The sequence below is a fragment of the Drosophila innubila genome (genome assembly GCF_004354385.1).
Source record: "Drosophila innubila isolate TH190305 chromosome 2R unlocalized genomic scaffold, UK_Dinn_1.0 1_C_2R, whole genome shotgun sequence".
Taxonomy (NCBI): Eukaryota; Metazoa; Arthropoda; class Insecta; order Diptera; family Drosophilidae; genus Drosophila; species Drosophila innubila.
In genome coordinates this window covers 2,099,087-2,118,276 of record NW_022995374.1, presented here as the reverse complement: position 1 = coordinate 2,118,276, position 19,190 = coordinate 2,099,087, and the positions used below count along the sequence as shown (strand labels likewise).

The 19,190-nt window shown below is 32.2% G+C and overlaps 1 protein-coding gene across 1 annotated transcript; it reads right to left on the bottom strand.

Moving 5' to 3' along the window:
- Positions 1–2,264: 2,264 nt before the first annotated feature.
- Positions 2,265–9,432, bottom strand: LOC117784545 (carbonic anhydrase 1). The gene is made up of 2 exons (XM_034622300.1): positions 9,286–9,432; positions 2,265–3,185 (listed from the first exon to the last, which is right to left on the bottom strand). Exon 2 carries the CDS (start codon positions 3,173–3,175, stop codon positions 2,291–2,293), a length of 885 nt encoding a protein of 294 aa, XP_034478191.1. The 5' UTR covers positions 3,176–3,185; positions 9,286–9,432; the 3' UTR covers positions 2,265–2,290.
- Positions 9,433–19,190: the final 9,758 nt, after the last annotated feature.

Sequence of the window (19,190 nt, the reverse complement as noted above, 5' to 3'; positions counted from 1 at the left end):
AAATGCTAAAAAAAAAGATATATTTTTAAGTAGCTCTTTAAAAGATCAAAATAGCTAACTGGATATAAAAAAGTAGCTGGAAATACCTAGATTATAAAACAAAATTTTAAAAAGGATTGATTTTGAGTAGATTTTTCAAGAACTTAAGCTAGCTTGATAAAACGAAAAGTAGCTGGAAATGATTAAAAAAAAAATGATAAAAAATGCTAAGAAAAAAAAACTAAGATCCATTTTTAAGTAGTTCTTTAAAGAACTTAAATAGCTAATGTAAAATAAAATTGTCTAAAAGTGATAAAAAAAGTATCAACTTCTTAATTTTTTTTTAATTTTTTCAGGAGCTCGATTGCAATCTTCATCAAAATACAAGTTATTGTATAAAATATATAGTAAATGCTTTAAGATGCCATAGGTGTTTCGGCAGTTTTCTTAAAGGCTTAAAAAGCTTATTTGATTTTTGAAAAGAAGCTACAAATAGCTCAAATAAAAAAATGATTAAATCAAAATAAAATATTTAGATTAGTTATACTATATGGAAGCCTATTTCAAATTTGTTAGCTGATAGAATTTTATCTAATTTTATAGCTTGCGCATAAAAAAAGTTGCTAAATCTAGCTAGCAAAAAAAAAAAATAGCTAAGATGTCAACACTGCTTGTGAGCTGAACGGTTGGCATTGTTTGGACTGCGGTTGCCACAAAGCAATGGTTTGAGGAATTTGCAACGGTTACGCCGGAGTATTTTGCGCCCAGGGGCTACTCATGGATTTTGGGACTCATGGTTCCCTGGACTCCACTTTCATGTGAAGGCACAAGGTATCAAAGCAATTTTTGGTGGCCCATTAGAGTTATGATGGCAAAGTTCGGTAGGTGGTCGAATTGTAATCAGAATTCATTCGGCAGCTTTATTGGAAATTAATTTTTACGTTTCTAGCTCGACCAAAAATTTCAAAGAGTTTGGCCAAAACATTACCAAAGTGCAATAGAATTTCCCCTGTTTTTTGTCTGCCTCAAATTGATTGTTAACGGACTTTGACTTTGTGCTTCAATGCATTCCCAGACAGGCCCAGTCAAATGGTTGAGGTCTTTCATCAGACCTGTGTCTGATAGTTGGCAAATCACACAAATAAAATAGTAATAGTAAACTGACTGCAGATCTTAAAGATTTCAATTGATTGGGTTTTTACGTCGGGCAAAACCCTGTCAAGAGTTCCGACTTGAGACTTGCTATAAAAGCGTTGAAAGTTGACAGACGAACAGACAGTTTAATAGAGACAACGACAACGATTCAGTCTAGACTACAATAATGCAATTCTTTCGTATTTGTGGCTTTGTTTTGGCCCTGATTGTGGCCATGGCTACTGCGAGTCCAGATTGTAATAACTTTAACTTAAAGTCATAACAAACTAATGCTAAATACATTTTTTTCCCTTTCTACAGCCGGAGAATCAAGACCCAGGGTCGGTTAATGTTGACGAATCAATTGTTATATTGACTAAATTCTATACAACTAAATTTATCAGGCATGTTCCTCAAATTTTCAACAATAGAAAGGTTGAAAAAATTTAAAATGTGTTGAATTAACTTAAATGTATATTTAAAGTGTATAAATTTATATTGAAAAATGTTTAAATAAATAGCTAACAAAATAAATTTTACATGAATTTTTTTTTGTATAAAATTTAACATAAACTAATAATTTATTTGAAGTTTTGCAAAATATAAAGCAGCGGAAATTTACAAATAAATTTCGTTGGGTTTTTTTTAAAGCAATTGTCATTAAAATGTCTAAAAGATTTCGTAAAGCTTTAATGTATTAATTGTTTAAATTTCACTTTTAAATTGTATTTGGTAGATTAATAAGCTTACATACTTATGGGTGTTGAAATTAATTTTAATAGATTAAATTCGTTAGTTTAAAAATATTCAATATTAAAGAATATAATGTAACTATATTTCTAAACTTACTTACCAAACAATTTCGTAAGAACTTTCTCTATTTTAACTTTATTTTAAATAAGAAATGATTAGTAAATAGCTAGGTAAACAATTATTGAAATTTCCGTTTAAATTAGATTAAAAATTATAGAATTACTAAAATTTATAAAAATTCTGAATTTTACTTCACAAAAAGTTGCACATTAAAATGTCATACTATTTAAAGCGACTCCAAAAAGTATGCAACAATTTCGCAGATAATATAATTTTGTAAATGAAACTCGATTGTTATTTTTTTCAATGAAAATAAAATATTTTTAATTGGATTTCCTTTTGATTTTAAAAGTATTATTAAAAGTTAGAGAAATTCATTTAGTTGAACACGTCTATTGCCCAGCGACTGCACTGAGCGTGAATTTTGGCCAATCGCAAGTCCTTGGAAATTGCAAAGGGTTTCAAACTGATGGAGTTGCTCCACACTGATGTGAAAAATGGACTTGCAGATGAGCCACTGAGTGGGTAAAACAACGTTGCCGTTGGCATAGGTGCCACTGTATCTATAATACCCGCTGTGGAAGGGCCAAAAGAGGGTGGCAAGGTCAAAGGGCGGCAGCTCGATGATTGAGCCGGCAGTAATAATAGCAGGTAAATTCTCAATAACTTGCTGCATGGCTTGATTTTTGCGACGTGTTTGGACAAACAGATACGAGATGGTCAGATATTCAAAGGGAACATTTCGCAGATTTGTGGCATGCAACACTTGCAACTCCAGCGCATATTGACGTGAGTCAATCAGATGCTCCGATCCGCCCCATTTGAATATCGCCTCCACGAAATAATAGTTGCCCAGCAGCGAGATACCACGTAAATGTGGCTGACAATTCGGATCCGCTGTTATATGCATCATCAATGTATTTCCATTATTCTGCAAGGACATCGCACGTGGCAACTCATCATAATTGATCCACAACAAGCGGTCCAGGCTATCATCGAATACCCTGTAAACCAGACTACGCACAATGTTGATCGGTGATGGCTGAATATCGCAGATATTCGTCAGACTTGTTGTGGTTAAATCAGTCAACAAAATGCTGCCAGCCTTCAGATGTAGCAGGAATATTGTGGCCATACTGCAGCTGATCAGGAACATTATATAGTTCGATTCGTAGGCATAGTTCATGAGCAGTGACATAAAGGCCATCAGTGCATTCCACACCAGGTATATAAAGTCCAGCAGCAACATGGTAAAAATACTAAAATTCATTTTGAATGAATTTTAAATAAAATAAAATTTAAATAAAATAAGAAGTAATAAAAAAGACATGGTAAAAAATATGAGAGTCATTTTAAGCAGTCTACAGACTGATTTGGAATGGATTCCAGTTCCCATATCGTTAATTTCTGAAGCAATTGCAATCGAGGCTCCTAAAAATTCTAACGTACTATTGTTAAATATTTTTTTTTATCATAATTACTTATTTGATTCTCCATTAAGTCAAATATTCATATAAGATTCCATTATGTAGAAGTTGGTGATATTTATGCATTAGTTGCTTATTAAATTAAGTTGAGAATAGATAAGCTATCAAATTAATAAAAATAGAAAATAAAAAACTTATTTAAATTTGAGATACAGTTGCAATTTTTTCCAATATTGGGAATAGTTAAAATTTAATTAGTTTTATTTTATGTGCCTTTTAATAATTTTTTAAGTGCCTTCAATTTTTTTTTTTTTTTTTTTTTAAATAATTTATTTATTTATGCACGACTAAAAGCAGACGGCAAAGAAAAAATTACCAAGTATAAAAATTAAGTTAAAGATTAAAAATACAAATACAATTCAAAATAAATTATGAACTGTAAAGAAAAAAAAATTTAAGTTAGATCTAGGATAAGCAAAAATTATAAATGATCCAACATTTGTTGCTAGGATTGGGGAAAGCCCAGAAAAACCCAATCAGATCAATTAAGATTAGTATTGTTAATAACAATAGTATGAATGTAAGATTAGTATAAAGTAACATTTGTATTATTAAAATTAAAAAATAGCTTTTATTGTAAATTATTAAGTCAAAAATTGAAAACAATAGTTAAATTTTAAATTTTATTTAAATTTTGAGATGTAGTTATTATTAAATATTTGTCATAAATTAGAGTTTACATTATTTGGTGTAATAAAATTTGAAAAATACATGTATCTCAAAGATTTAAATTCATTAAAAATACATTGTACATTAAAACCGCTTCGAATTTCTAAGTTTTGCCTGAGCACTGTTCAAAATTATAGATTTGATTATGATTTTCGGAATAATAGTGCTGATTATTATCCCGAAAATCATAGTCAAGCATACAAATTATGTGATAATCCTTCTACAAAAGCAACTGACTTTGACGACCTTTCGATGATAGAAAGCCGTCTTCTGAGTGAATAGTTTTGAGTTAAGTCATACAAGCAAGTCAAGCTGATTTGCATTGAATTGGCCAACAGAAAACGGGCTTTCATTGAATGCCACTGACTGTGAAATATCAATAAGGCCCAATGCTTTTGTGGCTAGGTCAAAGCTGTCAACTGCAAGCCAAGTGAGAGAGAAAGGATTACACAGTGCTGACTTTATGGGCGACTGGGCAAATGCGTGTCCTGGACAATGAAGGCTAACAACAGCAGAACAACGGGCCAACAACAAACAGTTATTGACGGCTCATGTTTGTGGCTCCAAAGTGAGCCATTTAGTTAGGGCCATGAATTTGAGACTTGCATAGAGATAAACAAAGAGAGTGAGAGAGAGAGAGAGAGAGAACTGAAATTGTGCTGTCATAAACCAAATACGTTAACAAGAGAACAACACACATCGAATGTGCGTTTAGGCCAAATTTTATGAAAGGACAAACTGCCTGAAACTGAAACTTAAATAAATAGCTAACTGGTAAATGGCCAAAAACTGACACCAAAAGCAAAAGCAAATGCAGAGCAGCAAAATTCCAGTTCCAGAGTCCTGCTGCATCCTTGCTGGCAAAGTTTGCGACGCGTGCTTCATAAAATAGTCATAATGCATGTTGCTGGCCCAAAACTCACTACCTGCTTATTATATGGCCTATTCGTCTAGGCCAAAGCCAGAGCCAAAGCCAAGCATGTAAATATTTTGCCTTGTAATTAAACGTGACTCTAAACACATGCCCTAATGTGTGTGTCTGTATGTATGTGCGTGTGTGTGAGTCTAAAATGTATTACACAAAGCCCATTAAAAGTTGTAAAACCAAAACTGAAATTGCATTGGGGACTTTACGAGTGAGTCTATAAAATAATCAGCTTGTAAGGGTTTTACAAAATCCATATGTAAGACCAGCGAAAAAAGCTGAATTAAGATGGAACATAAATAAAAATGTCAGATCTAGTCTAAAAAGCTTTAATATGTTTATTTTATTTAATTTATAGAAACTTATTACGCTTACAAAACTATAATATAATTATGCTTAAAGTAAGGTTTATAAACTGATTTAAAACCATTTCAGGAAAGCCCATTAAGTTAAGAACTGCAAAGCAGTTGTAACATTGTTGTACATTTATAATATTAGTTTTAAATCGTTTTCTAAACTTATTTGCGAGTTGATAAAGAAAATAAGCCTAAAAGTATGCTTTAAATTTTGTAAAAACAATTTGTGAGAAATTTCGCAATGTTTAAAGACCGAAAAACGTTTCAGTGAATTTTATTTTGCAAAGAACTTTTAACAAATATTGCTTTTTATAGGAATATTAATTTATACGTACAAATGTGTGAAAAATTGAAAATAAAATATGTGAGAAATTGATAATAAATTTAAGAAAATAAAATTTTTGGGTAATGAAATTTTATGCTGAATATATTGCCCCTAAAGAAATTTTATTTTACTTGTAAAGAAGTTGTTCAACAATTTCAGCTACATTAAAAATGAGAATACATTAGAAAATTCGAATTATTAATGATATTATTGCCCATTAAAATCTAAAGCTATTAAGTGGAATATTTGTTTTACTTAGTTTCAACCTGTAATGAAATCCTTTGAATGAACTTGGCCTAAAAAAAAATGCCACACGAGCTGCATAAGGTGAAGGGTGAAAGGAGCCGCAACCGGCTCCTCTCATGCAATTGACAGGTAAAAAGGTTTGAAGTTCGAACAGGTGGTTTTTGCTGCGGGGCCAACATCAATATTACTGTGCAACAGTAATTAAATTGAAACCACAGCGTGTAACACACACAGCAAAGCAAAAAATTACACAGCACACACAAAGAGTGTAGACAGAGAGAAAGAGAGAGGGAGGGAAAGGGGAGGAAGAGAGGACAGGAAGTTGGAAAAGCGAGGGCGTTGGGCGGAAAATGATTACCTGCCAGTGTAAGTTTATTTATGGCTGGCAAAGCAAGTCATAAACAGCAGCACACGCAAAGGGGGGAACAAGGCGAGAGGGGAGAGAGAGAAGGGGGTGAAAAAATAGAGGAGGGTAGAAAATTGAGAGCGGAAGAGAAGAGGGAGTTGGGAGTTGGGCACCTGGGAAGCTGCAGTCTAGGGTTAACATCAAGTTTACTGCTACCAACAAAAATTGCCTCTTTTTTCCCCTCTTCACTTCCTCACCCTCTCTCTCTCTCTCACACACTCTCTTGGCTAGCCTGTCCTGTTTGTCGAGCGATAACTTTTCACTTGCAAAGCATAAATATTTCCGTGTGTGTGTTTGTATTTACAGTGGCTCACAGCTTATTGGATCCAGTACATTTATCAAGTTAGGAAAAAATGGTCATTGAATGAAAAAAAAAAACATTTTCCAACTTTGATGCAGAATAAAAATAGAGGTCAAATAACGATGAAATTGATATTCCGGAGGAAAATCGGTTAAGATTTGACAAAGTTATGACATTTTGAAGTTTTCAAAAAGTGTCAAGGGAAACGTATGAAAAAATGGTAAGTGATACTTAGCATAGAAAAAATGGACAGTGAATGAAAAAAAATAAGTTTTCCAACTTTGACGCAGGATCAAAATAGAGGTCAAATAACGATGAAATTGATATACCCGAAGAAAATCGGTTAAGATTTGAAAAAGCTATGACGATTTCAAGTTTGAAAATAAGTGTCTAGGGGAGAGTATGGAAAAATGGTAAGTGATAGTTAGTATGGAAAAAATGGACAGTATATGCAAAAAATTTAATTTTCCAATTTTAATGCAGGATAAAAATAAAGGCCAAATTATGATAAAATTGATATTCCGGAAGAAAATCGGTTAAGATTTGAAAAAGTTATGACGACTTCAAGTTTGTAAATAAGTGTCTTGGGAAAAGTATGGAAAAATGCATAGTGATGGAAAGTATGGATAAAATGGACAGTGAATGCAAAAAAAATTAAGTTTTCCAATTTTGACGCAGGATCAAAATAGAGACCAAATAACGACGAAATTGATATTCCGGAGGAAAATCGGTAAAGAATTGAAAAAGTTATGACGATTTCAAGTTTGTAAATAAGCGTCTAGGGGAAAGTATGGAAAAATTGATAGTAATGGAAAGTATGGATAAAATGGACAGTGAATGCAAAAAATTTAATTTTCCAATTTTGATGTAAGATCAAAATAGAGGCCAAATAATGATAAAATTGATATTCCGGAGGAAAATCGGTTAAGAATTGAAAAAGTTATGACGATTTCAAGTTTGTAAATAAGTGTCTTGGGGAAAGTATGGAAAAATGGATAGTGATGGAAAGTATGGATAAAATGGACAGTGAATGCAAAAAAATTAAGTTTTCCAATTTTGATGCAGGATAAAAATATAGGCCAAATAATGATGAAATTGATATTCCGGAAGAAAATCGGTTAAGATTTTAAAAAGTTATGACATTTTGAAGTTTTCAAAAAGTATCAGGGGAAACGTATGAAAAAATGGATAGTGATAGTTAGTATGGAAAAAAATAGACAGTGAATGCAAAAAAATTAAGTTTTCCAATTTTGATGCAGGATAAAAATATAGGCCAAATAATGATGAAATTGATATTCCGGAAGAAAATCGGTTAAGATTTTAAAAAGTTATGACGATTTCAAGTTTGTAAATAAGTGTCTTGGGGAAAGTATGGAAAGATGGATAGTGATGGAAAGTATGGATAAAATGGACAGTGAATGCAAAAAATTTAATTTTCCAATTTTGATGTAGGATCAAAATAGAGGCCAAATAATGATAAAATTGATATTCCGGAGGAAAATCGGTTAAGAATTGAAAAAGTTATGACGATTTCAAGTTTGTAAATAAGTGTCTTGGGGAAAGTATGGAAAAATGGATAGTGATGGAAAGTATGGATAAAATGGACAGTGAATGCAAAAAAAATTAAGTTTTCCAATTTTGATGCAGGATAAAAATAGAAGCCAAATAATGATTAAATTGATATTCCGGAGGAAAATCGGTTAAGAATTGAAAAAGTTATGACGATTTCAAGTTTGTAAATAAGTGTCTTGGGGAAAGTATGGAAAATGGATAGTGATGGAAAGTATGGATAAAATGGACAGTGAATGAAAAAAAATTAAGTTTTCCAATTTTGATGCAGGATCAAAATAGAGGCCAAATAATGATAAAATTGATATTCCGCAAGAAAATCGGTTAAGATTTTAAAAAGTTTTGACATTTTGAAGTTTTCAAAAAGTGTCAAGGGAAACGTATGAAAAAATGGATAGTGATAGTTAGTATGGAAAAAAATAGACAGTGAATGAAAAAATTTAATTTTCCAATTTTGATGCAGGATAAAAATAATAATGATGAAATTGATATTCCGGAAGAAAATCGGCTTAGATTTGAAAAAGTTATGACGATTTCAAGTTTGTAAATAAGTGTCTTGGGGAAAGTATGGAAAAATGGATAGTGATGGAAAGTATGGATAAAATGGACAGTGAATGAAAAAAAATTAAGTTTTCCAATTTTGATGTAGGATTAAAATAGAGGCCAAATAATGATAAAATTGATATTCCGGAGGAAAATCGGTTAAGAATTGAAAAAATTATGACTATTTGAAGTTTTAAAAGAAGTAGTTGTGCAGCAAAGATCGAGTTGTCTCGAATACGATTGGAGCCACTGTATCTCTATATACATATATCTCTCCCTTTCTCTTTCTTTCCAGTATGAAATGTTGACATAGGCACAAGTTAATATTGAATTTATTATATTTGTTGTCCAAGTCCTTGCATATTATTTTGCATTTGCAACAAGCAAATTATTTCTGCCAGAATTGCTGGCAGTGACTTTTATCGCAAACTAAAACTTCTCTTAGCCCAGTTAACAGCTGCATTTTATAACTTTATAAACTTGTAATTTATGCTGCATTCTTCTGCATTTCTAAAATAAAATAAATACTCACCTTTGTCCTTTTGTGTATTCTGTAAGTGATAACAGTCCAAATGCTGTAATCGATAACAAGCTTAATCGATATTCGATGGCTTGTTTTCAGTGTTTACTCCACAATCTATTTACTTCTACAAAATCGACTTTGAAAACTCGAATACGCAGGAAATTTTGAAAACATTTTCAAAGCTGTTTAGATATAGATGAAGTTACTTTCGTAAATGAGATTAAATGTTCAAATCTTTGGATAGATTAATTAGCTTTAAAGTTGTGATTGTTACAAATTTCTCTGTCATCAGGAAAATTAAATACGAACTATGGGTTCATAAATACTAAAACCTCATAGAATAAATACGTTATATTTTTTATTTTAATACCTATTTCAAAATATATAAAGAAAAAATGGAAGAAAATTACACAAAAATATCGAAGATATTTATTTACAATTTTTACAAATCGTTATTCTACTATTTTTTAATAAAAACTAATTCATATGCTTTATGCATTTTATGATGGAAAACTAAGCAATATTTTTTAATTTTGTAATTTGAATTTTGGAATTATAATCCCTTCATAGTTTCTGGTTGTAATTGGAAAGGGAATTAAAGAGTATTTTATTGTCACAATAAAATTGGTTCAAAAACTAATTTAAACAGTGTGTAAGGTATTTTTTAGTCAAGCATTTTCTTTTAAATGAACTCAACTAGTTTCCTTCATTTCAATTTCAAATTTTTCTTATTTCTGGTCACAGTCAACATTTATTTTCAATTTCAGAAATAATAATTAAGAATTAATTGCGTTTTTGCTTATGGCGTTTCTCAAGTCAAATAAATAGTTTTATTTATATTGTCGGAATGCCAAAATGGATACTCAGCAATTGTGTTCCGAGTTGTTGTCGTTTGTCAAGCTTGTTTTTCATTTCAAAATTAAATCAAATTAAACGGGGGCAAGTTGTAAATGCCTCAACGATACTATCAAGAGTTATTACGAGTTGCAAGTTGCAAGTTGCAAGTAGCTGTCGAGTGGCCTGCACTTGACAGCCGTCACTGAAATGGCTGAAATGTCGGACAAATTGCTTGTTTGCTTGAAATTATGTAAATTTCAGTGGAGATTTTCAAAAAAAAAAAAAAGAAAAAAAATGTGGCAATAACGACGAAAGCGACTCTTAGAAAATGAGTGAAATTTGAATCAAGACATTCAAAGATGAGCCAAGGACAAGAAGTCCTTGTTCTGCTTCTAATCCTCTGGTTGCATTACAAAATTCCTGCTCTTGGCCTTAAATCAACTCATTCCCTCTCTCTCTCTCTCTCTCCCCATCTTTCCTTTTCATCCTTTGCTATTTGCTTTGAGGAAATTGAAAAGAAATTATTATAACTTATATTTGCCGTGTCTGTCTGAGTGGCCGACTTTTCCCCCGAGGCACAGTTGATGCTAAACTTTTCTCCGTTTTGGCCAAGAAGTCACTCTAGTTGCATTTACTTGACTCTTCTTCTTCTTCTTGTTGTCCTGCTGAAATGTATGCTGACTACGTGCGGAAATGTTGAAATTTATTCCTAAAAATTTATAACTTTAGCTTGACGTCGCGCTGTCTTTAGCCCTTCTACTTCGACTTCTACTTCTTCCGCTTCCTCTTCCTGTTCTTCTTATTTTTTTCAGAAAGTGGCTGCCTGTTTTTTGTTATTAAAAAACTTTTGAAAAGCATGTGCTTGCCTTTTATATTTTTTAAATATATTTTGATATTTTGCATGCAGAAAAACTTTCAAAATTAAAAGGATTAATGCAGCTACTTTGTATACAAATAGTCAGGTAAATTTTGTGTTTACTTTGAAACTTTTTGATTGAAACTCTTGCTGAATTACACGCTAACAAAATGGGACACTGTCAATATTATTCGCTCAGTGACAATTTCCAAACTTAATGCGTCATTTGTTTTTGTCCAACTGTCACAAATCAAACGTTGAAAATGTGCTGAGGTATTGAGTATTTATACCCTGTAGATTGTTTGATAAATTGTTGAAACACAAGCTTAGGGAATAATAAACAATATTAATCTTGGCATTTGGCCATTAAATTTTGTTCACTATTATTATAAAAATTCATAATTTTTAAAAGTACAATAGTCACTAAAATTCAAAAAAATTAATTTTTCGAAATTTTTAGTATTTCTTATTAATAATAATTTAAATATTTGAAATTTTTGATTTTTGTATTAATATCACTTAAAAAAAAAAATTGAATGTTTAAATTAAATATGTTTATGATTTTATTATACATCCGCATAAATTTTCAGCTTTGATTATTTTTTAAGTTCTAATTCTTGCTTAAAATTTAACTCATTAGCAGGATTCAATTGTATTGAAAAAAGTTTAATAAATTTTTTGAAATCCCAAGACTTAAATACTTTATAATATTTAATTTTGTTGTTTTTTTCTTTTTTGATTTAATTCAAAATTTTTAGAATTTAATTTTAATTTTTCAGCCATTTTTGATCATTTTATTTAAGATTTTAAATTACTCTAGATCCACAATACTTAGTTGAAATTAAATAATAAATAAATAGGCTTAAAGGAAATTTTTTTAAATTAATAATAAACAATATTCAATTTGATTGGTACTGCATTTAAAGGGTGTTCAAATAAGCTCAGTAGGACTAAAGTTAACACGTTAGACTAAAGTCAAAGTTGAAGTCGTCAGCTGCAGCTTATGACTGACAGTTGGCCTGTTTCAGCTGCCAACTAAAATAAAGACAGAGGTAAAGAGAGAGAGGTAAAGAGAGAGTGAAAAAGAGAGGTAACTACATTTGCATTGGGGACTGCTCTGATCCCCAAAATGCAATCTAATTCAATCTCTAATAATGCCCGAACATAACTCTGGCAATGCTTTGGCTTTGTGCTCAAACTTTTGCACGTTGACTTTTGGTATTTTTTGTCACTTTTGTCAGAAGTTCAAATTGAAAAGGAAAACTTGGCTATATTGGCCAAGGACTTGCCATCTAAAAAGAAAGAGAGGGAGAGAGAGAGAGAGAGAGGGAAAGAAGAAAGTGCTTTCAGTTTTAGTCCTAGTCGTTGAAAGTGCATTTGTATACAATACATTTGAGCTGTCCAAAACTTTCTACACATGACTGTGCGAGTGTGTGTGTGATTGTTGTATATATATATGTGTGTGTGCGTAATATCAAGCTGTCAACACTTCGCTTTGACTTTCTGGCTGGCTTCTGCTTCACTTCTTGTTATTATACTTGGCTATTATTGTAGTTCTTTTTCTTCTTTTTGTTGCTGTTGTTGTTGTTTATCTGAGCGCAAAAGTTTTTGAAGAAGTTGCTCTCAAAGTTTTTTCAGTGCATCAGCCAAGCACAAAAACTATTAAAAGTGTATCGACTCATTTGTGCCAGGGATATTTTTTGGCAAGCTTATCAAATTACAGCAAAATGCTAGCGAAAATGCGAAAAAGTCGAGCTGAAAGCTTAAAAAGCAAGTTTCCAAATGGTAGACGGTAGAATTTAATATTCAATTTGTATACCATGCAGCCATACCTAGGGTAACATGGGGTATGCACAACTTTTGTCTAAATATGTCAGAGTCGAGTAATACGAGTAGAACTTTGGATATTTCCTTTAACAACAATTACTAAAGAATTTAATTATATTTAACAAAATTTAGTTTTTAAAATAAATTTATATTTGTCATAAGATGAAAATATTTAATGAAATATTTGCTCTTTATTTATTCTTAAGTTAATACACTAAGTAAAAATCAAAGTTAATATTCTGAGCATTTTAATTGAAGATTAAAATATTTAATTTATTATAACTTTTCAGTTTAAATTGTAATGTGCAATGATCAGTGTGTGAGTGAGTCAGGACAAACAGTTTTTTATTTTTCGTTTTCAATCTTTTAATGCAAATCAGATTTTCTAATTTTATTTTAATTTAAGCACTAAATAACTTTTGGTTAACTGCGCTTTGTTGACATTTAATAAATGTAAGAAAATAAAAATTACTTCTGCTTACTGGGTAACAGCCAGTCGAGCATGCTGCTTGTTGATTTTATCAGTTTGTTTTTTTAAGTTTTTCATTTGCTCTGCTCGCTATCTAATAACTTTAGTTTGCTCTGCCATCAGTCGGTGCAAAGTGAAAGGCGAATCAATGGCGAGTAGCTAAAAAAAAATAAAGAACAGAAAATGATGGAATAAAAAAAAGCGAACACAAAGCTCTGCAAAGGATGAAGATGAAGCATTTTGCATACTAACCAACTGACCGTTATGCCAGGACACGGACATGGACATAGAGACTATATACATATATATTTCGAACAGAGCTGAGCACATTTTCTGATGATGATGGTGGGGCAAATGTGGCAAGTGGCAAGTGGCAAGTAGCAAGTGGCAAGAGCGCCTGCAATGTGAATGCACGCAAAGTGTTCATGCTACGTGACTGACATTAAGTATTGGCATTGCCTTTGCTGTAGTTGTTATTGTTGTTGTTATAGTCACTCCCTCGTTTATTACTTGTGAAAAAATCATGCAAATGTCCCATGGTCGCAAAGTTTCATAGCATGCAGCTCTTGACGAGCAGCAGCCTTAGCCCCAAAGCAAAGTGTCCTTGTCTAATGGTAATGGGACTTAATACACCTTTGAAGCCCTTTCCTTTTCCCTTTACCCTTTTCCCTGACAGTTCTTTTAAGTGGATTTTCCCTCAAGGGATGCAACTCAAAATTATATGTCAATTCGCAATGGAGAACATTTGACAAAAAACATTCTTCGCTTTTTTCTTGTTGTAGCTTTCAGGATGTGCTAATCAATATTCTAAACTTTGACAACTTTCAGCCAAGATTAGTTCAGCTGAAAACGTGTGAACTGAACTATTCCTAATTGAAAACAGTTGAGAAAATTGATTTGATGCTGTTTAATCTGATAAGTTTTAGAGAAGTTTATGGTGTTAAGTGAGTTTTCAATAATATATCATCTTAATTTTAATGCCATTAAACTTCTCTTTGTTAAAGAAATTTGTCTTTTATATTCCTTATAAAATAGATCCTCAAATAGAAGTTATTTATATTGAAATTCCATCTGAAGAAATGGCTTATATAGAAGTTTTTTATACAGAAACTGGTCATGGAGAAGATTTTCATAGAGAAGTTTTTCATAGAGAAGCTGGTCATAGCGAAGTTCGAAATACACTTAAATGTTTCTTTAAAAAAAGTTCTTCTAGGTAATGTCGTTCCTAGAGCAGTTCTTCATATGGAAATATCTTATGTTAAATTTTCTTACAGAGAAGCTTTTTTTAAGAAAAGATGTTTAGAGTAAAGTTTGTCTTAGAGAAGTTTCTTATTTAATTCATTATTTTTAAGACCTTCATAGAGAAAAGGACTTCTTCAAAGATAAGTTTCTTATAAAAAAAATCCTCTCTAAAGGTGTATCTGTTACATATTCGTATTCATAAGAAAAAAATAAGTTATTAAAAGATCTCTTTTTAATGAAATCTGCAAAAGAGAAGTTTACAAATTTTCAAATTATGATAAATAAGATTTTTCCATTGATAAGATATTAACAAAAGTTATATATATATATGTTCGTATTTATAAGAAAAAATAAGTTGTTAAAAGATCTCTTTTTAACAAAATCTGCAAAAGAGAAGTTTACAATTTTTCAAATTATGATAAATAAGATTTTTCCATTGATAAAATATTAACAAAAATTATAAATATAAAGAAGTTTTTCCTGATGGAGAATTTATTCCAAGTTCTCTTAAGTTTATTTTCCACAATTACATAAAAATATAAAATAACAATATTTAAAATATATTTATGCAAGTCTTAGTCCATTTTGAAGCATTACAATTACATAACTGCAATCGTTCTGAATTCCTCTCTCTCTCTCTCCCCTTGCCATCAAACATTTTGGTAACATTTTTCTCAATTTACTGTGATTCATTTGCATTTTATTCAACATTTGCTTTGATATTGCATTTGATATTTGTGACAGAAAAAGAAACCGAATGGAAAAATTGCAAATAAAAAAATTGGAAAAGAAAAGCGAAGGGGAGACGAAGACGAAGACGAAGAAAAGAAAACGTAAAAGGAGAACTTTAGTTGAGCTTTCCTTTGCAGGCGACGAAAGCAAACAAATAATTTTTTTTCTTTTCATTTGCAGGCGAGATCTGTGTGGGAAATTCTTAAGGAAAAGCGCTGTGCGTGACGCTTGACATTCGTCCTTGCCACATGTTGTTGTTGCCTGTTGCAAGTGGCAAGTTGCAAGTGCAATTGCAATTGCAATTGGATTTGGACATTAATATGCAAAGTATGATATGCAGCTGCCGTTGAGCTGCGATTTGTTGCGCTCCATTGCGAGCTCTGTGCAAATTTACATGCCGCAAATATTGAAACGCCAGCCACGTGCCACATGCCACAAGGAGCTGCACAGATATCCGTGGCAGCTAACAAAATGCAAATACTTATTTGCAGCTCATTAAGTTGTGTGTCTGGTGTCATCAAAATTGGAATTGTTGCCACTAATCGCATTATGATTGAGATTGTAACTTGATAGTTGCTGCCTGCCACACTTGCCACTTGCTGCTTGTGGCAGCCCACATGTTGCACTAGCCCCGAACAATGCATATCAATTAGAAACTGGCCCGCAGCATGGACTACGAGTACAACAGGCTGCAAGTTCAACTTGCCGCATCTTGAGGCACGTGTGCCACATGTGAAATTAGTCTGCGCCCCTATCTGTGTGGCAGCAACAGCGCAGAGTCACCTGCCTACTAGTGACAAACGCTTGCCACGCGACCTGCGGGCGCCAGAGTTGCCAGCATATCAGCCGCTAATTAAATACCAAAAAGTAGCTAGAACTAGCTAAAGAAAATTTTAAAAAAGTAAAATAAAGATCTATAATTTTAATAATTTTATGTTAAGCTAACTTAGTATTAATTAATAATTATCTAATAAAATATCTCAGTTTAATAAATAAAGTAAATACACAGAAATAAAAATTTTTTTTTGAAATTCAAGCTTAAAATTCTTATTTTTTAAATATGTATTCAAAATATTTTTTTAAATTAAGATAAAACGCAGACAAAATGGCTACAATATTAAAAATTCAACATTGTTAAGACAAAAAAACCTAAATTATTTGATCTAACTGAAAACAAATCTTACAAATCTTCTGAAAATAACAATGTTGTTAATTTAAGTATTATTAAAGTACTTCTGAAACCGCATTGGATTAATTATAGCCAGGAGTTCCGGATTTTTTTCTCTGTGTAGAGTAAGTTGTAATAATTTTATACAATTTATGGTTTTTTTCGGATAACATTTTATTTATATGCTAATATTTGGATTTAAAAGAAAGCTAAGTAGATAACAAAATTTTTAAGCATGCATAAAACCTATGCATAATATAGCAAGTTTTATTCAAAAAAACTATAAAACATGATTCAAAAAAATTTCTATTTTTAAAATACTTTTATGTTAAGCTTTTTATTCGAAAACCTCGGATTAAAGAAAAAACAGTACTTTTCTTTTATTCTATTCTATGCCTGGAAATGCAAAATAATATAAAATTTTGATTATTATTTTTGAGAAAATTTTTAATTTTGTAAGAAATATATTCTAATTTATTATGTTAAGATCGTTTTTTATAGCTTTGAAAATATGCTAGCTTAAAATAGCCAAGTCTAGCTATAAAATAGCTAAAGTGGAAACACTGGCAGTTCCGTTCCTCCTTCTTTTCCTCCTTTTGCTCTAGTGCAACCAGTTGCCCCTTTTGGACTCAATCAATGGTCACGTGCAGCTCGTGCAGCTGAGGCACATTCCCTAAATTGTGTGGCATGCAACGCGCGCGCGCCTCTGACTTAATCCCGTAGACCTTTTTGATGCAAAGGTTACCAGTTTACCTGGCACTAAGCCATGGCCAAGAGGTGTGAAAATGCAATGAACCAAAATATGCAAAACTCTTTTACAATCCGCACATATTTCCGTCCGCACATTTTGCATTCTTTTGCCTATATGTATTTGCGATATATGCTTGCTGCCAGCGGAAGCTCAATAAAAATTCAATATGCTTGTCGCATTTTACAATATTTCATCCACCTTCCTCACTTCTACCTCTTCCTCTCTCTCTCTCCGCCCTCTTTACGCACCTGGCCCAGAATGCATGGAATTTTTGCGCATAAATTGCAGAAAGGATCTGTTTCTGGCTTCAGTTTCTCGCTCGCGGCACAAAAGGATGCGAATTGTGTCCTGTGGACAAACCGTGTGCTGTGATAGTTCCTGTTCGGCTATTTGCTGAGCTATCCTTAAGCAGGATGTGCCATTGTCTTGACTGCACTGCACAAATTAGCCTGGCCCAGTAATTGTTTCTACACTGTTCAAAAAATTTAGGAAAATTGTAAGACTAGAAAATTTAAATTAAAGTAGCATATTTAGAATATTGTGACAAAAATAATAGATACTCATAAAAAAAATAGTTAAAATATCTTGTTTTACGTTAGCGCAATTGTTAATCCTAAGTTTAAGATTCTTTTAAAAATAACTGTTTTCATAAAAATTAAATTAGAAACTCTAAACTTACGCATTTTGCTTATTTATTTTACTAAATATGTCCTTTTTAATTAAACAAAAAATTTAATTTAAATATTCTTAAATTCAAACTGATTTTTTTTTATCAGTGTAGCCAGTTTTTGCACTTTATTTCTTAACTCTGTCGCTCGGCTAATGTGTGTTGCGTTTTCAGCTAATAGGATTTAAGGCCAAAAGGACTTTATCAATGAATTTTACATTTATGAATGCAGTTTAGTTGCAACATGAACCTTTTTCTAATCTCTCTACGTGTGTTTTTCTTTCCTTCTCTTATTCCTTTGCCGCTTAAGCGTTTTACTAACGCTTTCGTATTCGTTTTTCAATTCGCATTTGCATTTGAATGCAATTTTAATGCTACAATGCTACATTTCCTGTCTCTATCTATCGCTGTCACACTCTCCCTCTCTCTCACTCGCTCTCTGCTTCTGCCTCTTTTCGCACAGTGTATTTTAGTCTCAGTTTATGTCCTTAAGCATTCGTTATCCTTATGTTTTATGCATGTTTTGTGTTCCTATCGCACTCTTGGCCACGTGGCGCGTTAACCGTTAACGTTGGCATTACCGTTAACCGTTACCTGTTTGCTGTTAGCTCTGTCTCTGTCTCTGTCTCTCGTTGACCTGCTTCCGCTTTTGTCCTTTGGCTCCGATTGCCTTGCAAATGCATGCAAATTTCAAACACTGATTTCTGGGCATTCAATTGACATACAATTTTCCACTCAGCATTTTCCACTCCCCACTGTACTAACTTTATTGCACTAACTGATTTATTTCCTTACCCAGCTTAACATGCATATTCATGTCGTATCAAGCAAAAAGAAAAAAAAAAAAACACTCAAAGTGAAATTGCAAGCGTTAATCAAACGCTAATGAAAGTAAATTCACCAAAGCGAACTTTGCAACCACTCAACCACCCAACCACTCAATTTGTAGGTTATGTTGCAGCACTCGCTGATGTGGCACATAAAAATAACAGTAAACTTCGCTAATTAGATCGAGCAAAACCTTGTCGAGTCCAGAGCGAGAAATAAATTGCCAAAAGAACTCATATGCGATTTATATATATATATATCGTGTGTCGTATATAGTATATATATACACCTGTTCGAGCATACAATGTAACTCAGCTCCGAGTGCAATTTATAATTCGTTTTGCGGACAAGGACATTGCGCACATGTATGCGACACAAGGACACAAAGCTCAACGTTGACCTGCGACCCCGAGATCCGCTGACATTCATGCCTTTTTGCCACCAGGGTTGCCTTTAACATATGCCATAAATTAAATTATACAACAAATTAGATTTCAATGCGCTTAAAGAAATTTTTAAGTTCTTAAAAAAAGTGAA